The sequence below is a fragment of the Lynx canadensis genome, chromosome A1 (assembly GCF_007474595.2).
Source record: "Lynx canadensis isolate LIC74 chromosome A1, mLynCan4.pri.v2, whole genome shotgun sequence".
NCBI classification, from domain to species: domain Eukaryota; kingdom Metazoa; phylum Chordata; class Mammalia; order Carnivora; family Felidae; genus Lynx; species Lynx canadensis.
Window position 1 is genome coordinate 18783200 of NC_044303.2, and position 26029 is coordinate 18809228.

Below are 26029 nucleotides of genomic sequence, written 5' to 3' on the forward strand. Positions count from 1 at the left end.
CCAGATCAAGAATTGCATGCTCTACTGACTGAGCCAGCCAGGCGCCCCTGAAATTAAATATTCTTGAGGAATCTTAAGTAAAACTCCAAGTACTCATTCTATTTTATCTAATAATATGTCATAGGTATAAAATCACTTTAAATTAGTAATTCAAATAATTTCCCAAAGTCATTGTAACCTCTTGAACTTCCTTTGTTAACTGCTGACCATCTTTTACAATTTTCCTGTGCAAATTCATAGTTTAACTTCTGAAAAGAGCTAACTCAAGTTGCTGGAATTATAATTAAAAGAAAATCCACGGAATACATAACACATCAAAAATACTCCACTGTAGGCACCTCCTCCTACAAAGATCAGTTAGTTTTTGTCACAGCGTGCTATAAATATCTGGTTCCCTGTCCCCAACTTTCACTTTATGGGCTTGAAGGAGAGAAAGCAGAAACTTTATGTGAATACAGACAGCTTTGTATTATAAAATAATTATGTAAAACATGGCTTAGCATCTTGAAGTCTGCAAATTACCAAATTCAAATTGCCACAAATATCTGCCACTTTCAGATATTATAATGGATCTTCCTTTCTTTCTTTTTTTGATGATGGCTTATTTCTCTAAGATATGAATAATGATAATTATATAGAGAAATATAAAGGTTATATGAATATACATTGTTACGTATGAATCAGAATGAAAAATAATGCTTCTCACAAAATGTTCATTTGTTCAGCATTAAATCAGCTTCACTTATCCTAAATCAGGAGACCTCTATTCATCGTGGGTAAATGGGAGAAAGGGCCCAACTTGATTAATGGTATAGAAAAGCATAAGACTGCTAAACCCAGAACACCTTTTCCTCTGTAAGACACGGTACACGCAGAGTGAGAAAACAGATATAATTTCATCTATAATGCTCAAACACCTATCAGCAATAACAGGCACAGAATAAAGTAAACCTACAGAGAAATAAACAAAACCAAAGAGCCTGAATACCTTTTTTTAAGATCATTGGTCTTCTTCTGGCCCACGTAATCGTTAGATCCTTCATCAAACTGAATTTGATGCACTGGTCTTGTACTAACTCTAGCTGTGGAAGATTTGGCAATTTTCATATCTGATATTATGTTACTGACACTGAAATAAGAAAAAGGTCAGTGTATTAGAAATTTTAGCTACAGAATAGTAAAAAACTTTCTTACACATGAGATTCATATCACTTTGTTTATACTTCACTTCTATGCAGTAATATAGCATTAAATGTTATGTTTAAATGAAAGATTTTTTTTAAGTTTATTTATTTATTGGGGGGGGGCAGCAGAGAGAGAGGGAGAGAGAGAATCCCAAGCAGGCTCTACAATGCCAGCGCAGAGCCCAATGTGGGGCTCGAACCCACGAACTGTGAGATCATGACCCGAGCTGAAATGAAGAGTCAGGTGCTTAACCGACTGAGCCACTCAGGCACCCCTTAAATGAAAGATTACATGTCACACACACATTATTAACATTCACACTCTACAGACCACCAAGATTTATGTTTCCTTCTGAAACCTAACTTTTGAAGGTGTTCTTCAGAAATGTGAATTTAAAACATGAATTAAAAGTGTTGTTTATTTAAAAAAAAGTGTCACTAACGAAAAAGTATCAAACATCTGAAGCTGTATATCGACTTCAAACAGGGCATCAAGTATGAGACGAGAGGATGGATGGGAAGGTGTCAGCTAAACGTAAGGATAAGAGCAAAAACTGAAGGAAACAGGCCTGAAGACGATCGCACTCTGCACATGACCAACAGATTATTTAACGGAAAAAATGAATCTTCTCAGAGAAACTGTCTTATTCTGTATTTGTTTTTAATAACACTACCGAATTTACAGTTTCTTTTTTAGGAGCAAGAAATTGTATAACTTGGCAGAAGAAAACTTTAACCATCCCACTGATCTTTTACAAACTGCAATCTTACTTCAGATCATTTTTAAAAAACCTAATTACTAACATTCCACTTAAGAGAAATATTTTATATAAAATACAAATGTATGAATATAATTGCGTATTGCTCACCACTCACATGAAAACAGCCTATTTTGAGAAACCAGCATTACTGACAGAACTATTTGATCCACTAACCTAATTCTAGCTCTTTCTCCATCCTTCTGTGCCTTTGAGACTTCCTCGTGCTGCTGGAGCTGCCTGAGCAGCTCTGACTTGGTCATCTGCTTATCGAACGGGAGAACATCTGCAACAGCAGCTGCGGCTGCTACCAACTCAGGACTCAGGGACTTGGTTCTGACAAAGAGAAGGAAACGCAAGTGAGAAAAAAAGGAGGCATTACTTACTATGCCATTTGTTTAGTGGGAAGTAAAATGATTTTTTTCCAGAGAAAACTTTTCTGTCATTCAAAAAAATGTCAGGGGCGCCTGGGTGGCTCAGTCGGTTAAGCGTCCGACTTCAGCTCAGGTCATGATCTCACGGTTCGTGAGTTCGAGCCCCGCGTCGGGCTCTGTGCTGACAGCTCAGAGTCTGGACCCTGCTTCGGATTCTGTGTCTCCCTCTCTCTCTCTGCCCCTCCCCCACTCATGCTCTGTCTCTCTGTGTCTCTCTCAAAAATAAATAAGAACATTAAAAAAAATCAATTTCTGGGGCACCTGGGTGGCTCAGGCGGTTGAACGTCTGACTTCGGCTCAGGTCATGATCCCACGGTTTGTGAGTTCAAGTCCCACATCGGTCTCTGATCCTCTGCCGCCCTCTCACTCTGCCCCTACCCTGCTTGTGCGCTCTCTTTCTTAAAAATAAAACATTAAAAAAAATCAATTTCTAACAAAATCAAGAATTTGTAAGTATTAGGTGTTAGTTTTATATAAAATTTAAAATGTTGAAAGCTGAAGTTACTGGATACTTGTTGAAGCACAAAGTAAGGAAAAGAAAAATAAAAGGGGGAGGGGGAGGGATCAGCCTTAATTATAATTTGCTGGATTTTTATTTTATTATTTATTATTTTTTTAAAATTTTATTTTAATGTTTTATTTATTTCTGAGACAGAGAGAGACAGAGTATGAACGGGGGAGGGGCAGAGAGAGAAGGAGACACAGAGTCCGAAGCAGGCTCCAGGCTCTGAGCTGTCAGCACAGAGCCCGACGCGGGGCTCGAACCCACGGACCGTGAGATCATGACCTGAGCCGAAGTCGGACGCTCAACCGACTGACCCACCCAGGCGCCCCTATTTATTATTTTTTTAAATGTTTATTTTTGAGACAGTGTGCACAACTGGGGAAGTGGCAGAGAGAGAAGGGGACAGAGGATCCAAAGCAGGCTTCGTGCTGACAGCAGCAAGCCCATGATAATCATGACCTGAGCTGAAGTTGGATGCTCAACCGACTGAGCCACCCACGTGCCCCAATGTATGGATTTTTTTTTTTTAATTTTTTTTTTTCAACGTTTATTTATTTTTGAGACAGAGAAAGACAGAGCCCAATGTATGGATTTTTAAATGAGACGCCAATGTATTTCAGAAACTATACTGCAAGAAAATATTAACGTAGCTAAACCTATTCGCACATCATGATAAGTTCATATGATGGAATAGTTCAACTCACACCTACAACGTGAATGAAACAATGAAAAGTTACATTAAAAAAAAAGAGTATGCATTGTACGATTCCATTTACACCAAGTTCTAGAATATGCAAAATTAACCTAAGGTGAAAAAAGTCAGAGTAGTGGTTGTCTCAGGACAGAAGTCTACTGATGGAAAGACAGAAATGAGAAATGCTCTGCATCTGATAAGCACATGGGCATATGCATTTGCCAGAATCCTACAGCTGAGATGTGTACACTTCAAAGTATGTAAACTTTACCTGAAAAAAAACCCAAAAACAAAGCCCAGAAATCATCGTTATCATCTAGCAGGAGATGCAAAGTAGGTGAACACACAGATGACACAAGAATGGCAAAATGATTACTGAAGCTGCATAACAGGTAGGTACACTTTGTGTAGGTCATGTAGTTTAGGTACAAGTTTATTACATTTTGTTTCAAGTTTTCTGTAAGAAAACGCTAAAAAAACCCAAAATGCTACTCTTTAGTAAATTAGGGTAAATTAATAGAAAACTGTGCTAGACATAAAAGGAAATTGTCTACATTATTTACATATTAACTAAGAATTGCCATCTCAATGAGTGGGATTCAAGTTAACGTTTTACTATACTTGACTTTCTATATAAAGATCTGCTGTCTAATATGCAAATCAAAGTTCCCAAATCCCTGAGGTTGTTGGATAAAGATTTAAGGACTTCGCCTACCAAGATAGGAGAGATCTAGAATCTGACGGCCAAGGAAGAAAAATAGAATAAAAGAGGGACTATTACAATTAGTCAAAAAGAAATGAGCTACTTTCAAAACTGTTGCCAGTGAATAAGGTTTGAACTTCATTCCAAATCATTTTTTTAATTTTTATTTATTTTTTAAAGCTTATTTATTTTGAGAGCAAGAGAGTGCGAGTGGGGGAGCGGCGGGGGGGGGGGGGGAGAGGGAGGGGGAGAGAGAGAGAGAGAGAGAGAGAGAGAGAGAGAGAGAGAGAGAGAGAGAGAGAGAGAATATCCCAAGCCCGATGCGGGGCTTGATTTCACAACCATGAGATCATGACCTGAGACAAAATCAAGAGTTGGACACTTAACCGACCGAGCCACCCAGGTGCCCCTCTACACAGATTTTAAAAAGGTAATGAGACCTTGTTAAAATGTCTCTTAAAAATCTATTCTATCCTATAACTCAGACTATTTCATGAAAACATACTTTATACCCTTCTGTACTCCCTAAATTTCTTTAATATGAACTATACAGCATACACAATTTCAGAAAAGAAATTCTAATAAGGGGAAGGATACTACTGAGTGGACACAAATCACCGTAACTTTTGGCAATTTGATGACATACATTAAAAGTCTAAAATACACCCCAATCCTTTTACCCACCAGTTCCACTTCCAGGAGTATTTGTCTAAAGAAAATAAGCAGGTACACATAGAATTGGAGGGATCCTGCACACTCCAAATGCAAGGTCCAAGCAGTTCCAGCCCCTGTGCCTGACAGGCAAAGCATTTCTCAGATATCTGCATTGCTTTATCTATAACTTTATTTCAGGTCTTTGCTCAATCATTATTCTTCCATGATCCCTTTTTAAAAAATAGCACCTCTCTAACCGATCACTCTTATTTTTCCTCATGTTTCATCACCTAATGTACTATGTGTCTGTGTGTGGTGTAAAACATCCTCTTCCGCCCCCTGACTCTTCCCCCATTTGTAAGGAATTGAGACTTGTTTTGTTCAGTGTTCTACCTCCATCCCTTTGGACAGTGCCTTAGCTCTAATGGCAATCTAAAGTTGCTGAATGAATGAAGGACGTTAATCATAGCGTTATTTTGTACTAATGGAAAACTAGAAATAATCTAAATTTCTACTAGTGGATTCATTAATTAATAAGTAGCTGAATCCTTCTTACTGGTATTTGCTTGGTTGAGAGAAAGTTACAGTAGGAGCTAGAAACTGTGGTCACTGCTGTTCTCCCCAGGGTTCTTACTAGTTCCACAACACATTCAGACTCACGAGACCTCGGCCTTGCACCGGCTCTCACTAGTGCCAAGTGGGGCGGACACAGCTACCTCTGCCTACGCTGCAGAGATGCTGCGGCCAAGCTTTGGGATGGTTTGTTATGCAGCAACACTTAACTGGAACACATTTTGGTGCCTGGAAGTTGGGTGCTACTGTAACAAAAAACCTAAAATGTATGGAGGAGGTTTGGGTATTGGGCAGTGGGTAGAAACTGGAAAGACCTTGAGGCAAGTATTGATGAGAACTTAGGGCCTCGGGGCGCCTGGGTGGCGCAGTCGGTTGAGCGTCCGACTTCAGCCAGGTCACGATCTCGCGGTCCGTGAGTTCGAGCCCCGAGTCGGGCTCTGGGCTGATGGCTCGGAGCCTGGAGCCTGTTTCTGATTCTGTGTCTCCCTCTCTCTCTCTGCCCCTCCCCCATTCATGCTCTGTTTCTCTCTGTCCCAAAAATAAATAAACGTTGAAAAAAAAAAAAAAAAAAAAAGAACTTAGGGCCTCAAAGAGACTTAGAGCCTGAAGGCTCTCAAAGCCACTGTGAGGGAGAGCTTTAGGAAAATCAACATTACTGGAAGCTACAGAAAAGGGGACTTCTGTTCAGCAGCATTGTTGCTTCTAGTAAGGTGGGAAACAGGAAACACACTCAATGAACTGGATGAGCCAGTCTAAGGAGACTTCCAGTGTTGAACCTTAGTGGCAGATGGTAAAATGTGAGAAGAGATAAGAAAGAACCGTTCCATATAAAGGAGCCAAGACCTGCAGGTATCCAAAAGAAAACATTTCTCATTCTCAGCCCCTCCAGACAGCAAACAATGCTAAAATTTAAAATGGTTTCTGAACAGGGGCGCCTGGGTGGCTCAGTTGGTTGAGCGTCTGACTCGATTTCGGCTCCGGTCATGAGATGGAGTGCCGTGCTGGGCTACGTACGTATGTAGAGCCTGCTTAAGAGTCTCTCTCCCTCTGCCCCTCCCCCACTGGCTCAAGCTCCTGCACTCTTTCTCTCTGAAAAAAAGAAATGGTTTCTGAACAGAAATCAAATTCAGTGCAGTGTCAGGAAAACTATAGGCATGACTGCAAAACCCTCTCTTAACATCTTACAAAGATTATTATTATTTTTTTTTAACGTTTATTTATTTTTTTTTTTTTTAATTTTTTTTTTTCAACGTTTATTTATTTTTGGGACAGAGAGAGACAGAGCATGAACGGGGGAGGGGCAGAGAGAGAGGGAGACACAGAATCGGAAGCAGGCTCCAGGCTCTGAGCCATCAGCCCAGAGCCCGACTCGGGGCTCGAACTCCCGGACCGCGAGATCGTGACCTGGCTGAAGTCGGATGCCCAACCGACTGCGCCACCCAGGCGCCCCACAAAGATTATTTTTTTGAAGATTTTATTTTTAAGTAACCTCTACACCCAACCTGGGGCTTGAGCTCACAACCCCAAGATCAAGAGTTTCATGCTCCACCGAATGAACCGGCCAGGCACCCCAAGATTTAAAATGCTGCCTCAGAGAGTCTTTCAAACAAACAGGAATTCTAAGAAACTTATGGGTTTGGTCCCACAGCCTTGCACAGGGAGCTCAATGTAGAATACGATCTTGGTTCCCAAACCATGCCCTAAGGAACCCTGGAGCACTACAAGGAAATACAGCAATCTGTCAGTGACTGAACTACTAAGGCAAGGTAGTCATGGTTTTAACACCAGACTACCGCATGCCTTTTGTTGACATCATCTTTGTGAAGATGGGTTTTCTGGCAGTCGCTATGATAAAAAGCAAGTACCCCTCAAAAGTCAATATGAAACAGGAAATGAGAGTGGCAGTGTCCAATCTGATTCCAAGGCTACATCATAAAAACAATACAAATTCCTCCCGGCTCCCTTTCGCTTGGGACACTCGCCCTAGGAACCCAGCCGCCATGCAGTGAGGAAGCCCAGGCCACACAGAGAAGCCACAGGTAGGTGTTTCTGGTAACAGTCCTGGCTAAGGTCTCAGCTAACAGCCAGCTTCAACTGTCAGAGCAATGAATGAGCAAACCCTCAGATGATTCCAGCCTCTGGACTTGCAAGTCTTCTGAGTAAGGACAGCACGGAACAGAGATTACCCTTCTCCACTGTGCTCTGCCCACACAATCCATGAGCATAAAAAAATGGTTGTTTTATGCCACTAAATTTTGGGGCAACTGTTATGCAGCCACACTAACTATATCAATGGGGGTTCAGTATATAATACAAATAAAAAAACTAAAAAACAGGCCATGCATAGAGCAATGACAGTCATCATGAATCAAAGATGATTTACCCAATTCTGTGCATCTGGGATCCCTTAAAAAAAAAAAAAAAAAGAGTGGGGAACAAAATCATTAAAACATACATTAAAAATTTTTTATTAAGTAAACTCTATATCCAATGTGGGGCTTCAACTCATGACTCTGAGATCAAGAGTCGCATGCTCTACCAACTGGGCCAGCCAGGCACCCTAAAAGATTCATTTTTAAAAACTCAAAACAAATAGGTCTCATTCAACAATCTTTTGATGTAGGACCAAAACCTCTTTGAATAGAAGTTCCAACATACATCTTTTATATATACACTGCACCCACAGTACATCCTCCAAGAGTTCCAATTCTGGTTTCTTTAAAGCAGAAACATGCAGCAAGAACTTAAAAATGCTTACAAAGCAGTCTGAATGCAGAATTTTCTTACATTTTTCTACTTGTCTCATTCATACCTAATTGGAAAGGAATTTTTAAAATTTCCTTTCCTGAGTCTTTGCAAAACATTCAGCTCATTTTAACCATTTCTATACAGATAATTAAATTGTGTAATTATAAAAAAAGCACAATGGGTCACAAACAGGTCTGCAAGCTTAAAAAAAAAACTCTTGGTAAGTATTTTTATACATGTGTGTCTATATTATCTAATTCTGTGTACTTAAAAAAAAATTGGGGGGGGGGGGAGGGGCACCTGGGTGGCTCAGTTAACCATCTGACTTTGGCTCAGGTCCTGATTTCACAGTTTGAGTTGAAGCCCTGTGTCGGGCTCTGTGCTGACAGCTCAGAGCCTGGAGCCTGCCTCGGATTCTGTGTCTCCCCCACTCTCTACCCCTCCCCGCTCACACCCTGTCTCTGTCTCTCTCTCAAAAATAAACATTAAACAAAATTTAATAACAAAAAAAATTTTTTTAATTTTTATTTGAGAAGGAGAGTGTGTGTGTGTGCACGTGCAGGGCAGAGGAGTGGAGGGAGAGAGGGAGCAGTGGGGGGGAAGAGGGGAAGAGAGATAGAAAGGGAGAGAGAGGGAGAGAGAGAGAATGTATCTTAAGCAGCCTCCAAGCTCAGCACAGAGCCCAATGTGGAGCTCAATCCCATGACCCTGGGATCCTGACCTGAGCTGAAATCAAGAGTTGGATGCTCAACCAACTGAGTCACCCAGGTGCCCCTAATTCCATATACTTTTATGTAGTATTTTTGTTTTATTTTGTTTCTAAAAGGGAGGAAGAGGATGGGGTACCTGGCTGGCTCAGTAGAGCATCTGACTCTTGATCTCAGGGTTATGGGTTCAAGTTCCATGTTAGGTGTAGACATTACTTAAAAAAAGTAAAGAGAAGGAGGTAGCTTTGATGGCCACTCATTTTTTGAACTAGCTTTTTTCCTACCACCCAATTATGCTTTCCAGAGGTAGTTTTGATACAATATGACACAGTATAGAGACAATAAGTTTCATGAAAATATTAAGTCGTTCTGGAAGATAGGAATCTACACTATCTGTTGATTCTGCTAAGAGAAGTCAGAGATGGGGATCTTCAAGCCACATACCTTATTACTTGATTGATGTAAGAAACACCATTATTTATCTACCATTAAAACAAAACACTGTCATTGAAACCACAACACAATGCTAAGATATTACTGATTGCACTCAGAATCAATGAAGTGTAATACTCTTTTGACAAGCACAAATAATTACATGTTAAGGAAATCATGTAAGTAGAGAACACTGATAATTACTGGTCAAAGGAAATCATATACAACAGTTGTAATCAACATGCTTACATTCTATCCTAGGTGGAATTTTTTAAATGGAAATTTCAAATAAACAAGTCCTTCAGAGACATGAAGCTACTTCCAAATCAGGATATAAACAATTTGGTAATTAACAGTTTAAAGAGGCAATTAAGTGACAGTTAATAACACTGATGAATATGTAAAAGAATATGTGGAATTCTCAATTAGATCTCTCCTTTTTCCTCTCTAGATTGTATGCACATGTCCCCTTCGTATTTAAATACAGAAGGGTAACAGTATCTTTCAAGTGAGTATTAAAGTCTCCGTGTTTACAAACTGATAATCTTCATGCAGTATCTCCCAGATCCTCTAATTTAAAATTCCTTTCTAAAAGAAAAAGGAGTTTCAAAAAGTACTTTCAACGCAGTTGAAATTCCATTCAATTTACCTCTTTTTTGGGGCATCTTCCGGAACTTTGTGAAGCCTGCCAGTTGTAGCCTCTATACTCTTAAGTTGTCTTCTATTGGGTGGCCTTGTTGTTTGTACTTTGGCTGTGCTTAATTCAACTCGCATGCCCTTAATAATACCTAACAAGTCTTTTTTTGTGTTCTCCTTCACACTCTCTTGGGTCTCCGTTTCCTTGGAAATATCACGTGTTGGAGCAGACTGCTCATCTTTCTTGTTACAGATCACGTTGTTCGTGCCAAAATATCGGTGGACTTCATTTTTTGTCCTAGAAAGATGTGTTAAAGAAAAAAATGAAAAATACAATGCAAAATAATAAAGTGACTCAAAACCACTTCTTCTGTTTTAAAATTTTTCCAATTCGAACCCTTCCCTTTTGCTTTTTATTATTATTGTCAGCAACCATAATGAAGCAATTTTAACATTTATTGAATACAGAATATGTGCCTAGTCTGGGGCAACATATTTTATGTACATTTTCTCATACCCACATCAACTCCATAAGGCAAGTATTATCCCCATTCTGCAGATAAGGAAACTGGAAACCAGAGAAGTGAAGCGATTTACCCAAGGTCATGTAGCTTAAAGCTCACTAAGACCTAAGACATGCTGGTGAGTCACAAATGGGTTACAGATGTGCTGAGATACTGATTGATCACCTTGTCCTTGGGGTAGCTGAGGGAGGCCTGGGCTGCTGGTGCACCTAACTGTTGCCTCCCTCCATTTACCTCAGGGTTTGATACAAAGATCATTTTCTGTTTGTTCCATGACATTAAAAAAGGTCGCAACTTTCTGATCCGCTCTTGGCAGCGGAACGACCGCCGAGCTGCAGATTTTTGTGAAAACCCTTATGGGGAAGACCATCACTCTCCAGGCTGATCCCTCAAAAAGAAGAGAAAATGGAAAGGCCAAGATCCAGGATAAGGGAGGAATTCCTCCTGATCAGTGGAGACCGATCTCCACTGGCGGGCAACTGGAAGATGGATATACCGGGCCTGTCACAACATTCCAAAGGAGTCTACCCTTGATCTTGTGTTAAGACTTCATGGCGGTGTTAAGAAAAGGAAGAAGTCTTATACCACTCCCAGAAGAATAAGCATAAGAGAAAGAAGGTTAAGGCAGCTGTCCTGAAATACTATTAAGTGGACGAAAATGGCAAATCAGTTGCCTTTGTCAGGAATGCCCTTCAGATGAATGTGGTGCTGGAGTTTTTATGGCTAGCCACTTTGACAGATATTGTGACATATGCTGTCTGACCTATTGCTTCAACAAATCAAAAACAAGTAATTGTTTACAGGTTAACAAAAGACAGGAACTAACATTTAAAAAAAAAAAAGGTTGCAAAACACTGACAGGGTTAGTAAATTTCAATTTATTATTTTCAAACCCCAAACTGACTGACTGCCATGTCCTTAACGTGATATAATAATACCTCTTTGAAAGCTATAAACATTTCTATTAACAAAGAAAGGTTACTTTCTTTAAAAAACATGTCTGGATAGGGGCTCCTGGGTGGCTCAGCTGGTTAAGCAGTCCACCTCTGGATTTCAGCTGAGGTTATGATCTCCCCTGCATTGGGCTCCACAATGCAGAAGTGTGCTTGGGATTCTCTAGTTCCCTGTCTGCACCCCTCCCCCTCTCCACTCCCCTCCCACATGTGTTCTCTCTCTCTCTCTCAAGAATAAATAATTGTTTAAAAATAAAATAAAAAAATAAAAGGGGCACCTGGGTGGCTCAGTCAACTAAGTGGCCGAGTATTGATTTTGGCTCAGGTCATGATCTCATGGTTGTTGAGTTCGAGCCCCACGTCAGGCTCCACGCTGCAGTGTGAAGCCTACTTGGGATTCTCTCTCTGTCCCTCCCATTTTCTCTCTGTCTCTCTCTCTCTCAAAATAAGTGAAATAAACTTAAAAGATTAAAAAAACAAAAGCCATGTCTGGGTATTATTCTAATCTGATTAACTTTCTCCCTGAGCTACGTGTCATTTAACCAATCACCATTTGTAAACTAAGCTAAAATGGAACAAACAAAAGATATTCAGTGGCTACTTTCTGCTTTGTTCACTAGACACATTTGTGAAAAAGAACAACACAAATGATTACATCGATTTCAAATTCATGCAAAAGATGTGCCAAATCTAAGTAACCCAAATAGCTAATTTTATTTTGTGATGTTAAAAACCTTTTGATACTTGATACTGAAGAACTTTAAAAACTAATCAATGTGTTAGATTAAGAGAGTATAATGTATGAAAAGTCATTCATTAAACACAATGAGCATCTACTTTGTGTCAAGCGCTACCCTACACACTGGTGATACATTAGTAAATAAGAATTTCATGGTCCCTATCTTTATGAAGATAACAGGTTAGAACACTGTTTCTCAAACTTCAATATGCTTAAGAGTTACCTAAGTGACTTTTAAAAAACAGGTTCTGTGGTCCAACCAAGGAATTGATTCAGTAGCTTTGAAGAGGGACTCAGAGTTTGCATTTCTAACACGTTTCAAGTAACGCTGATGCTGCCCATCAGAGGACCACATTGGAGGAGCTATGCTACGTATGTCATTTAATCCTTACAATCTTATAGGACCGGTTTTACTATTTGTATTATAGAAGAAGAAACTGTATTATAGAAGAAGAAGAAGAATAGATCCCATATTACATAGGGAGCTTATTTAAAACATATTCCTGAGATTCTTAGTTGCTAAGTTTGGAATGGGGCCCAAGGACATGCCTGCATTTAACCAAGATGCCAGGTGATTCTGATATAACTCATCTCAAGACCCTACATCAGACCCTGGGTTACTTATTATACCAAGTTGTCAAAGCTAGGAAATGCGAGTACCAGGCTAGGGACCTTTTAATGAAAGACAAAATGGCTATTTCCAAAAATGTGGAACCAAATTATCTGATCTGCTTATAAAAATTTCAGAGGTGGGGCGCCTGGCTGGCTCAGCTGGTGAAGCATGCAACTCTTGATCTCAGAGTCGTGAGTTCAAGCCCCACGTTGGGCACAAAGCCTCTTTTATATATGTGTGTGTGTGTACACACACACACACACACACATACATGCATGTATGCCAGAGGCTCAGGTGTGTGGGTGGCTCAGTCAGTTAAGCGTCCGACTCTTGATTTTGGCTTAGGTCATGATCTCAGGAGTTCATGAGATCGAGCCCCACGTCAGCTCAGCGCTGGCAGCACAGAGCCTGCTTGGGATTCTCTCTCTCCCTCTCTCTCTCTCTGCCCCTTTCCCGCTCCCATGATGCTCTCTCTCTCTCAAAATAAATAAATTTTTAAAAAAATGACAGAGGCTATCAAATCAGGCACTTAACAACTAGAATGCAAAACCAGGCACATAACTAGCATCCTCATAATCAGTACACAGGACCTTCATCATAATATCATTCACCATGTGGTACATTCAATTTAGGAAAATGCTCTATTATTTTGTACGTACAAGTTAAATTAACATTAAAGGTGTTATAACAGAAAGGTGTCAATCAGGAGAATGAATCTCACATATAACCTCCCTCCTTCAATGTTTCCTTCCAAGGCTGTTACAAGGCTACAGAAAGTAATCTGTGTTTATTACAGGAAACTCAGGTACAGGCAGTTAACTTCATAACACTAAAATAATAAAACTCCAGTCGTAACCTCCCACTTGGGCTTGTTTCTGCTGAGAGCCTCCATCTCCTCAGCACTTCATTTAAGAAAAAAAAAGTTTTTTAAGTTTATTTATTTTGACAGAGACAGAGACAGCGCAAGTGGAGGAGGGGTAGAGACCGAGGGAAAGAGAGAATCCCGAGCAGGCTTCGTGCTGACAGCACAGAGCCCAATGCGGGCGAACCGTGAGATCATGACCCGAGCTGAAACCAAGAGTCGGGCACTTAACCGACTGTGCCGCGCGGGCGCCCCTCCATAGCACTTCAAATCCAACACATCCAAATCCACGTTCAAGAGTCCCCTCTCCTACTGACTTTCCATTTTTCACCCTTCTGTACCGAAGGGGCTCCTTCCCATAGTAGATATTTTGTATTTTCAAAACCGTGACGTATTTTATTTTTTTTTAATGTTTATTTTTGAGACAGAGAGAGACAGAGCATGAATGGGGGAGGGGCAGAGAGAGAGGGAGACACAGAATCGGAAGCAGGCTCCAGGCTCTGAGCCATCAGCCCAGAGCCTGACGCGGGGCTCGAACTCACGAACGGTGAGATCGTGACCTGGGCTGAAGTCGGACGCTCAACCGACTGAGCCACCCAGGCGCCCCCGGTGACGTATTTTAAAAAGCCTTCTCAAAGCTGCTCCTCATTCTTCTCTTAACATTAACGGTACCCTAATCCTCCAAGGCAGCCAGCTGAAATCTTTTCACTACCTTACCCTTATTTCCTCATATGTCACATCATATCAATTCTACCTGTGCAATTTTTCTCCTCCATCCAGCTGTTACTTCCCATCCCCACTGCTACCAACTTGCTTAGAGCTGCACTTAACCAGACTGGCCCCAAATCGTTCTGCAGGGACTATAATGAAGTAAAATTAAGTTTTCATAATGATGTGAGTTCTCAGAGAAGAAATACCAACATAAAGTATGCATAACTACCCTTTGTTGCCTGGCTAGCTCCAACCCTTAGTTCCCCTCCACAGTTTATCAGATTTCTTTTCCAGAAAGGATACTCTGAACCTTTCTTTCCTACAATGGTTAGCTGTCCCGACTTGCTCACCCAGCGGTTACTTGTATTAATAAAGCAGTCTGTGTTACCTACACTATCTCAGCTTTACTCCACTGTACTTGAATTGCCTGCCTGGTGGAATCATAAGCTCCGTGATGGCAGGATCGTTTTTATTCGGGACTTAACAACAGTATTGGTACATTGTAAATACTTTCAATAATGAACCAGAGGATAAATGGAGGCTGGAATGAGACCACTATACTCTTGGCAAGTAATAAAATAAAATAAGGCAACTTTACTTCTGGAGGCTGGATTGAATGAGGGGAGAAGTGGCAAGAGGTACGAGGCGCGGTACGTAGTAGAGAGCACAGCAGAGACCATGCACGTATCCGTAGCTCTGTTTCTCACTCACATATGACCTTGGGCAAGTCATTTTACCTTTCTGGGATTTCCCTTTCCTCAGATGTAAAGCAACGGCTTTTAGGACCTCGCGGGTAGTAACATCGACCCCAGGAGAAAGATCACTGAATACACCGGCGGGAGGCCAGGGGTTGCCTGAAGACCTGCGGGGCCCACAGCGCCGAAATGCGGTACCTGACCGTTCCGTGTGGAGCACCGAGTCGCACAATCGCAGCCGCCGGTGCCTCTGAGCCTCCAGGGCATAAAGGGAAGGGGGAGAGGAGGCGAAGAGGTATGATCGCGGAGACTCTTGGAAACATCGCCAAGAAGCAAACACAATCGCACACACAACGGAGTGGCGGGTCCCTCTGCTAAACACATCCCTCGCCCTCTCTTCCGTTCCCCAGCCTGGCGCGTTCCTTCTCTTCCGGTTCCGGTGGGCAACAGGGGCCGGTAACTGCGTTCCGGACTCGCCCGCGGGCGGCCACGTTGCGTGCGCTGCTTCCAGGCGATTCTAGTCGAGGAGGTAAAATCGATGCCTGAGTTCAGCTAAGATACACTGGTTGAGGCAGGACCCAGATGGAGGAGGGAGGGTGTGGAGGGGGGGAGTTACTGTGCAAATGCTACTTTGGGGGCCAGTAAAAGGAGGCGGAGAACTGACCTTACTGGGCGGTTTTGGGGGAGAGGATCCACAGCGTTCATCACATCCTCTAGATGATCTGTAGCCACCAAGGTTGAAAAAGAAAAATTACCATAGGACACGCTGCCCGATAAATTAGTATTTCTTTTCAGGCACTGTTCTTGGTGTAGAGTCAAGACACGTGAGACATACATGTTTCGTCTTTTCAAAAATGGTTTTACGGATAGAAATCTGCAAGAGAAAGGCTTGACTTTTTCTGCCCTCCGTGAAGGCAGTGAACAGTGGATGAGGGGTGATCAAACCTGGAAGTGCGTGAGCATAAACCCTCTGGGAAGATGCCAGCTAATAGGTCACATGGGAATCTCTGGCTTAATGTTTAAGTTTATTTATCATTTTTTTCAATTAAAAAATTTTAATGTTTATATTTGAGAGAGAGAGAGACAGAGCATAAGCGGGGGAGGGGAGAGAGAGGGAGACACAGAATCTGAAGCAGGCTCCAGGTTCTGAGCTGTCAGCACAGAGCCAGATGCGGGGCTCCAGCTGTGAGATTGTGACTTAAGCCGAAGTTGGAGGCTTAACCGACTGAGCCACCCAGGTGCCCATATTTTTTTAATTAAAAATTTTTTATTTTATTTTATTTTATTTTTGAGAGGGAGGACCAGAGAGAGAATCTTAAGGAGGCTCTGCACCGTCAACGCAGACCCCCAACCAGGGTCTTAAATTCACAAGCCCGTGAGATCATGACCTGAGCTGAAACCAAGAGTCAGTGGCTCAACTGGCTGAACCATCCAGGTGCCCCTATTTATTTATGTTGAGAAAGATAGAGAGAGCAAGCTTGTGCACACACTCGAGAGGCAGAGAGAGAGAGAGAGAGAGAGACAGATAGACGGGGAGAATCCCAAGCAGGCTCTGTGCTGCCAGTGCTATGGGTGCTGAGCCCAACTCAGAGCTGGAACCCAGGAACCTGTGAGATCATGACCTGAGCTGAAATTAAGAATCAGATGCTTAACCAGTTGGGCCACCCAGGAACCTCTAGCTTAGAGTTACACGTGGGCAGTTGAATGCTGACATTAACTTTTCCCCCACAACTTCAAAAAAGAATCAAGATTGGTGGCAAATTTTTTTGTAATCTGAAATACAGAAGAGTGCACAAGTCATAAACATGTTGAGGAAAATGTGCTTAATGAATTATCTCAGAATGAATTTGCCCGTGTGAACCACCACCCAGATCAAGACATAGAATATTACCAAGAGAGTATACTTAATTTGATATCACTTGATATCTGGTTGAAACTCCATTCATGAGTGTAATAGTTTACATTAATTAAACAATTAAACTTTTTTTAAATGTTTATTTATTTTTGAGAGGCGGGGGAGGGGCAGAAAGAGGGAGACAGAATCCAAAGCAGGCTTCAGGCTCTGAGCTGTCAGCACAGAGTCCGATTCGGGGCTCCAACTCACGAATCGCGAGATCATGGCCTAAGCCGAAGTTGGGCGTTTAACCGACTGAGCCACCCAGGGACCCCCAAATCACATTTAATAGTTACTTCATCCTTTTTCCAATTTCTTACAATAACCCTAACTTTTTTTTTTTTTTTTCTTTTAAGGTTGACAAAGGGGACTGAAACCGCCATCTCAGATTCACAGCTTCTCTGGAGGTATATCCTGTCCCAATTATCCTGATCCTAGTCAACTCTACTGCACTATCCATCCTGTACATTCCTTAACCTCCTTCATTGGGGCAGATAGGCTGTGACCTATATGAGAGTACCGGGCTGAAGGTCACAAGCAGGGATTGAAATTCAGCCTTGCTCAACTCCCTGACTCCTTCAACTGTCACTTTCCAAAAGAGGCCTTCTTTGACTTCTGTAGCCTCCTGTGCCATCCAGTCACACTCTCTGGCAGGGATTACTGCTGTCTACCAGTCCCCGTTTGCTTCTGGAGCTTTAGCTCAACACATGGCCACAGCAGAGACTACATTTCCCAGCCTCCCTTGCAGGCAGGTATGTCTGCATCTAATCAATAGAATGTGGGTAGAGGTGATGTGCCCTTAAAAATGGGCACAAATTCCCCACAACTTTTTTCTCCTTCCTCCTAGTTGGAATATAGGCCAGATGATAGGAGCTGAAGCAGCTAGGGGATGGAGAGATGAAGGATTTCGGAGATGAGGATGACAGCCATCCTATCTCTGTCCTTACCCACCTCCTCCAGACAGTCACAAAGAAAGGGGAGGGGGGAACCACTTCCATGTTATTTAAATGTATTTTTGAGTTTCTTTGTGGCAAGTAGTCTAGATTGTACCTTATCTAAGGTACCCTCTATGTCAAAACCTTGTTTCATTTTCTACAGAGTATCACTAAGTGAAATTTATCCCATATTTATATGCTTAAATGCTTATTATCTCACTCTGACAGAATGTGTGTTCCATGAAGGAATGGACTTTGTCTTATTTACTGCTGCATTCCCAGTTCCTAGAACCATGCCTGTCATATAATAGATGCTCATATTCGGTGAATAAATAATTTCCAAGTGCAAAGGGAAAAAAAATGGTGCAGAGAGTTTAAGTAATTTGCCCAACTTTCTGCAGCTAGTCAATGGCAGAGCTAGATTCAAATTCAGAACCAGTTAACTCTGATATTCTTGTTCATTTTGGAATACTTGACAGTTTATGATTTTACTCACGCATAAAAGTCACGGGGAGGCACTTACTGATACACATTACTGAGTAGCTCAGAAGATCTGAATCTGAGATTTAGCACCCCAGGTGATTCTGGTGCTGGTCTTCAGACAAAACTTTGAGATATACTGCAATGACCCTATGGCATATTTAGCTGTTCATAGCTCTGTATACACTTAAAATGCACTTAAAGAAAAAGTGTTGTAATTGGTGCAGCATTAAAGCAACTAGTCAGATTATTACTTTGCAGGAACATCAGAGTCATTATGCTATGTGAACAGAGTGAGATCAAAGAGACCGCACTATATGATTCCACTTATATAACAATGTGAAGAAGACAAAGCTCTAGGGACAGAAATCAGATCAAAAGTTACCAGGAGTTGCAGCCACTCTGGAGAACAGGATGGAGGTTTCTCAAAAAACCAAAAATAGAACTGCCCTATGATCCAGCAATTGCACTATTAGGTATTTACTCAAAGGATACAAAAATACAGATTCAAAGGGGTGCGTGCACCCCACTGTTGATAGCAGCAGTATCAGCAGTAGCCCATCTATGTAGAGAGCCCAAATATCCATCGACTGATGAATAGATAAAGAAGATGCAGTGTGTACAATGATATATTACTCAGCTATGGAAAAGAATGAAATTGTGTCATTTGCAACGATGTGGATGGAGCTAGAATGTATTATGCTAAGCAAAATAAGTCAATCAGAGAAAGACAAATGCGGTGTGATTTCACTCCTATGTGGAATTTAAGAAAGAAAACAGATGAACGCACGGGAAGCGGGGGGGTGGGGGGGAAGGAAGAGAAGAGAGAGAAACAAACCACAAGAGACTCTTAACAGTAGAGAACAAATTAAGGGTTGATGGAGCGAGGTGGTTGGGGGATGGGCTAGATGGGTGATGAGTACTAAGGAAGGCACTTGTGATGAGCACTGAGTGTTGTATGTAAGTGGTGAATCACTGAATTCTACTCCTGAAACCAATATTGCACTGTATGTTAACTAAAATTTAAATTACAAAGAAAAAAATAAAGTAACAATGGTAAAAAAAAAAATTACCTCGAGGTGGAGCTGGGAGGACATGACTGAGTATGACAGAATATGACGGAACCTTTTGAACTTACTGAAATATTATATATCTTGACTCTGGTGGAGGTTGTAGCTTTTCACAGTTACCAAAACTTAAAAACTTGTACACCTAAAATGTGTGAATTTTGCTGTATATAAATGATACCTCAACAAACCTGACTTTAACAAAAAAGGTAATTAAAGCAGTTCTAATTGGCCACAAATTAAGCCACAGGAGAATTTGAGTACATCCTAAGAAAAAGAAAAATAAACCTATCCTTTGAAGAAACATAACTTGTGCAATTGTCCAGAGCAGTCATTTATGAGAGCAACAGAAATGTAGCCTGAAAGTAGAGAATGTTTTCCCTCCTTCTTCTATTCTGGATTGACTCACCAGTCATTTTCTTCTCAGTGCCTCCTTGAAATGCACTTTCTAGAACAATGTACCTTTGGCAAGAGGCAGCAAATCAACTGAAATAGGTCCTGATATACACCAGTGACTTCTTCCTAAATGCCTCATGAAATTCCACACTAATTAACTCAATAAGCCTTCCATGAAAAGAAAAAACAAAATTATTCTATATTTCAATTATCAATTGCTGCATAACAGATCGCCCCAAAAAAGTGGCTTAAAACAACAGTTTATTCTCTCTCACAGTTCTGTGGCTCACTGGGCTCAGCCGGTGGTTTCTACTTGGGGTCTGTCATGTGGTTGCAGTCAGAGAGCAGCTAGTTTGGATTGGATGTCCCAGATGTTGTTGTTGTTTTTTTTCTTAATTTAAATGTTTGTTTGTTTGTTTATTTATTTTGAGAGAGAGAGAGAGAGAGAGAGAGAGAGAGAGAGAGAGAGAGGGAGCGTAAGGGGGGAGGGGCAGAGAGAGAGGGAGACACAGACTCTGAGCTGTCAGCACAGAGCCATTGCAGGGCTTGAGCTCACAAATCATGAGATTATGACCTGAGTTGAAGTCGGATGCTTAACTGACTGAGCCACCCAGGCATCCTTGCCCCAGATGGTTTTTTTTTTTTTTTTTTTTATTCACATAGCTGATGGTGCAGCTGGGATGGCTGGAAGAAACAGGGCCTGGCTGAGTAATATTCTCTCTGTTTCTCTCTCTCGCTTGCTCTCTCTCCACATGGCCTCTGAAGTGTAGCAGAATATGCTACCCTAAAATATGCCACTTCGGTATAAAGATCATCTTGAGCTGTGGACACTTAAGAAGCAAATCCAAGGGGCGCCTGGGTGGCTCAGTAGGTTGGGTGGCCAACTTCGGCTCAGGTCATGATCTCATGGTCAGTGAATTCAAGCCCCGTGTCGGGCTCTGTGCTGACAGCTCAGAGTCTGGAGCCTGTCTCAGATTCTGTGTCTCCCTCTCTCTGACCCTCCCCTGTTCATGCTCTGTCTCTCTCTGCCTCAAAAATAAATAAATGTTAAAAAAATTAAAAAAAAAAAAAAAGAAGCAAATCCAAGTGGAGCTCTCTACCTTCCCCCTATTTGCCTAAAAACAGGGCATAAATTTGTGAAGGTGTTCCCCCTTCCTTCTCTCCCGGGAAGGACAAAAGTTAATCACTGAATACAAACCCTAGACCCTGGTCAGCCCGGAGATGACGCTGAAGAAATCCACATAACTGACTGTACTCACTAGCCCTTATCTTACGTTAGCTCCCTCATGTATTGCCTTTTTATGATTTGCTGGCCTAGAAAGGCCTAGTCCTTTGCCTTGGTGTTGTCACTTCTCTGAAATTGCACTGCTGTTTTGTTAACATGCTACCTAAGCCCAAATTCTAACCACACCTTTGAGTTACTCATCTCTGAGGGCTCCCATGTGTATGTGTAGTATACACATTAATAAACTTCTATTTGTTTTTGTCTTCTTAACCTGTCTGTTATCACTCTAATTTACAGGGTCCCAGCCATTGAACCTAAGATGAGTAGAGGGAGAAGAGATCTTTTTCCTCCCCTGCCCCTCTCTACCTGGCTAGCTTGGGCTTCCTTACAGCATGGCATCTTAGAGTATTTGAGTTTTTCACAAAGAAACATGCTTGCCTTACAGTGTGTGTTCCAAGAGACCCAGGCTAACTCTGCAGAATTTTTTAGTACCTAGCATTGGAAATTACATAGTATCACTTCTGTGACATTCTGTTGGTAAGAAAAGAGTTGCGGGGCCACCCGATTCTAAGGAAGGGAACTATACTTCCCTTTGAATACCAGGAGTGGCTCATTGGGATCACCTTTGGGGACTTGCTTCCACCTCCTGACAAACTTTTAATTAAGTCCATTCATTTTATCAGCCTACTCTGCTGTCCTGTTTAGTCTTTTTTTTTTTTTTTTAATTTCCAACCATCTTGATTTTTTTTAAGTTTATTTATTTATTTTGAGAGAGAGAGGGACAGACAGTGCGAGCAGGGGAGGAGCAGAGAGAGGAAGAGAGAGAGAATCCCAAGCATGCTCTATGCTGTCAGTGCAGAGCCCGATGTGGGGCTTGAACCCACAAACCATGAGATCACGACCTGAGCCGAAGTCAACAGGCAGAGGCTCAACCGACTGAGCCACCCAGGTGCCCCCTGATGGTCTTCTAAGAACTTCATATTTCAGTTTATATAAAATTTTACAATGAACGATCACATACATTATTTAATTTGATTACTGTGGTAATAATTGAGGCAGGCAGGGCAAGGGTTTTATGCCCAGTGTTCTAATGGGAAAAATGAGCCTCAGAGAAGTTAGGGGACTCACCCGAAGTCACATGACTAGTAACTGCCAGCCCGGAGCCTGCTGACTAACCAGGGCTCTTGGCTGGCTCTCATGCCTGCTTAATGGCATGTTTGTGTTCCCTTGGCATCTTTCCAGCCTGAATGTCAAAGTCCACTTGACAACATCCAGGTGCTGGTGTCAGGAAAGCCATGCTTCTGAGATTAGTGTGGTAAGACAAATTTTATTTTTTTTTAATTGTTAAAAAATTTTTAATGTTTATTTATTTTTGAGAGAGAGACACAGGGCAAGAGCGGGGGAGGGGCAGAGAGAGAGAGGGAGACACAGAATCGGAAGCAGGCTCCAGGCTCTGAGCTGTCAGCCCAGAGCCTGATGCGGGACTTGAACCCACGAATCACGAGATCATGACCTGAGCCGAAGTCGCTCAACCAACTGGGCCACCCAGGTGCCCCTGTGTGGTAAGACAAATTTTAAAAAAGCAAAGGAAATTTTAGGGACCTATCCACTGGAGACTATCCATTTTAATGAAAATGTACTTCAGATGAAGATTGTAGGTGTTGATTGTGCTATTTAAAAGAAAAGGCTTCTTGATTTTGATTTTGTAAAATATGAGATAACCCTTTTGAAAAAAGTAGCAGTAAGTTTGCCATTATGCACTAATGTTAGAGCTGATGCCAAAGTAACCTAAAATAATACATAGACAAGTCATGAGTGCTCAAAGGGTAGTAAAGAAAATATTCTGCCTTTTGAGGTTTCAAATATTTGTATTGGTGATATTGTTGAGTGTTGGTGGTTGACAAGGCCAGGCAAATGTCAAAGTCAACAACAAAAGGATATCCTGTTACATGTTACAGAGTTAACTTCATAGGTCTCCTTACCTCCTTAATACCTGGAGACAGGCTGAGACAGGGTCCAGTACTATAAGCAGATAAAACTATTTGAAATGTGCCATGAGACATAGACCACCCACAAAATTCTCATAATTAGAGAAAAATAAACTCTAATACACATATTTATACTCTTCATAATTTTCCCAAGAAATTGAAAGTATAGAAATGGAGAATAAAGCAGTCACACTTAAAACTCTATAGCTCAGGGTATGCCTGGCTGGCTTAGTTGTAGAGCATACGACTCTTGATCTTGGGGTGTAAATTCAAGCCCCATGTTGAATGTAGAGATTAGTTAAAAATAAAATCTTAAAAAAGCAACAACTCTGTAGCTCAGGTATAATAGATGCAGCAGAATATAACGGTTCTGGGATGGGCAGAGTGAGGGATTAGGCTCTGCCCCTTTCTTTGGGACCTTGGGCAAGTTTTCTTACCCTCTTTGGGCCTCAGGTGCCTTATCTGTGGAAAGGGAATAATAATAGCATCTACCTTCAAGGTGGCTGTGAGGATCAAGTGGGTTAAAATGTGTATAAGTGCTTATAACAGTGCCTAGCACACAGTAAGCACTCCAGAAGTATTTGCTACTCTCACAGTAAAATTTGAAAAGTAATATGCTTTGAAAATTTAAAAAGCAAATTTAAAAAGCTGTGCAGAAGACAAGTCTTGGAGGCGTTTTTTTTGTGTTTTGTGTTTTTGTTTTTTTAAAGTAATTTATGCCCAATGTGGGCCTCAAACTCACCACCCCAAGATCAAGAGTTGCAGGCTCTACCAACTGAGCCAGCCAGGCACCCTGACATTTTTTTAAATGAACTTTCTATGTTTAAATAATTGTAGACATAGTGAAAAAATTGTAAGAACAGTACAAATATTTCCCTTATGTCATTAACCCAGACTACCCAAATGTTAACAATTTATCACATTTGTTTTTATCATTCTCGTTCTGTCACTTAGTATTTTTTCACAAAACACTTGAAAATCTATTACAGAGACACTTTGCTTTACGTCTACATAATTTGGGGGTATATTTCCTTAAAAAAGGACATTCTCTTTACATAAGGACAGTACAATTTTGAAGTTAGGAAATTAACATCAATACAATACCATAATTCAATCTACAGACCTTATTTAAATTCTATCAACTGTCACAGTGATGTCCTTTATAACAAAAGAGAAAGAAACTCTTCCTGGTCCAGGACCTGATCAGAAGTCGCAGGTGGCATTTAATTCCATGCCTCTTCGTCTACTTTGATGCAGTTAAGTTCTTCAGTCCATCTTTGTCCTTCATGACACTGACTTTTTTAAAATTGTAGTTGATACACAATGTTAGAGTAGTTTCTGGTGTTTGACCTTGACAGTTTTGAAGAGTTCAGGCCAGTTATTTTGTAGCGCACCTCAATTTTTTTTTTGTTTCCTAATGATCAGGTATAAGTTATTAGTTTCTTAGCGGGAGAACCGCAGAAGTGAAGTTATAGTGTTCACTGTGTGTTATATCAAGAGGCATCAGTGTTTGTCTGTCCCATTACTAGTTCTGTTAAAAATGAACAGCTGGATGGGATGCCTGGGTGTCTCAGTCGATTAAGTGGCCGACTTCAGCTCAGGTCATGATCTCGTGGTTCGTGAGTTCAAGCGTCAGGCTCTGCGCTGACAGCTCGGAACCTGGAGTCTGCTCTGGATTCTGTGTCTCCCTCTCTCTCTGTTCCTCCCCTGCACACGCTCTGTCTCTCTGGCTCAAAAATAAAAAAAGTTACAACATTTTTTTAAAAAAATGAACAGCTGGATTAAGAGGTACATAGGGAAAGGTCTAGAAGGGTCCTGAGCACAGGAACTTTTGTCCCATTAGCTTGGAGTGTGCCACCCTCCTGGCACATAGATGTGTTTGCCAAGTCTGAAGCTCCTGCAGAAAACCATTTTGAAATTTTTTTTTTCAACGTTTTTTTATTTATTTCTGGGACAGAGAGAGACAGAGCATGAACGGGGGAGGGGCAGAGAGAGAGGGAGACACAGAATCGGAAACAGGCTCCAGGCTCCGAGCCATCAGCCCAGAGCCTGATGCGGGGCTCGAACTCATGGACCGCGAGATCGTGACCTGGCTGAAGTCGGACGCTTAACCGACTGCGCCACCCAGGCGCCCCCAGAAAACCATTTTGATTGAAGATGTTAAACTATCTAGAAGTCTAATTAGCACTGTTCTTTATAAGGATGTCTTCTGATTTCAAATGTAGCACTCCTAGAGAACACCAAAGGCATTTTTTGAGCAATTACCACTTCTGGACTTAACAGTGAACTTTCATGAGTCAACTCATACCAGAGAGTCCAGGGAGAATATACGGTTCTTGTTGTTAAGAATTTTAATACATTAACACATACAGGTGATGAAGAAAAGGGAATGAAATAATTTTAAGGAATAAGGAGAATACTCTTTCCAGCCAACACATGGTGCTGCAGATCTCTGGAATCTATGATTCAAAGACAGAAATCTAAGTAAAAATATTACTGATGTTGTATTTTATTTTTTATTTTTATTTTTTAAAGTTTATTTGAGAGAGGGACAGAGCAGTGGGGAGCGTGTGAGTGGGGGAGGGGCAGAGAGAAAGAGGCACTGTCAGCACAGAGCCTGATGTGGGGCTTGCTCTGTCTCAAGAACCATGAGATTATGACCCGAACCAAACCAAGAGTTGGACACTCAACTGACTGTGGCACCCAGGCACCCTGCATTCAGCTGTATTTTAAAGCAGTATGTACACTTAGCATTGGATGTTGAGAAGACCTCTTAAAATATTCTGAATTACAGCACATCCTTGGACAAGGCCAGCCTGAGAGTTTAGGAAGGGTCGTATCCTGAGACATAGATAGATATTCTTGGTTCTCAGCAATACGAGGGCAGACAGGAAGGTCCAGGGAGGAGAATTAGACCTT

At 41.5% G+C, this 26029-nt stretch overlaps 2 protein-coding genes and 1 pseudogene across 4 annotated transcripts in view; 2 read left to right on the top strand and 1 right to left on the bottom strand.

The window, feature by feature from the left end:
* The window catches only part of MRPS31 (mitochondrial ribosomal protein S31), a 33819-nt gene extending 18262 nt beyond the window's left edge, over window positions 1–15557 (bottom strand). Inside the window, exons 1-4 of one of the 2 annotated variants that reach the window (XM_030309593.2) lie at window positions 15324–15557; window positions 10042–10326; window positions 2120–2278; window positions 989–1129 (exon numbers count right to left, since the gene is read on the bottom strand). In XM_030309593.2, coding sequence (XP_030165453.1) covers window positions 989–1129; window positions 2120–2278; window positions 10042–10326; window positions 15324–15448 — 710 coding nt within the window. In that variant the 5' untranslated portion in view covers window positions 15449–15557. The remainder of the gene's footprint in view (window positions 1–988; window positions 1130–2119; window positions 2279–10041; window positions 10327–15323) is intronic. The other variant, XM_030309599.1, reaches the window with a different exon arrangement.
* Window positions 10682–12709, top strand: LOC115511762 (annotated as a pseudogene).
* Window positions 15558–15621: 64 nt separating the features above from the next.
* The window catches only part of SLC25A15 (solute carrier family 25 member 15), a 64894-nt gene continuing 54486 nt past the window's right edge, over window positions 15622–26029 (top strand). The window contains exons 1-2 of one of the 2 annotated variants that reach the window (XM_030309615.1): window positions 15622–15654; window positions 17376–17426. The gene's annotated coding sequence lies outside the window, so the exon portion shown is untranslated. Of the gene's footprint in view, window positions 15655–17375; window positions 17427–22414; window positions 22438–26029 lie in introns of those variants that run through there. The other variant, XM_030309624.1, reaches the window with a different exon arrangement.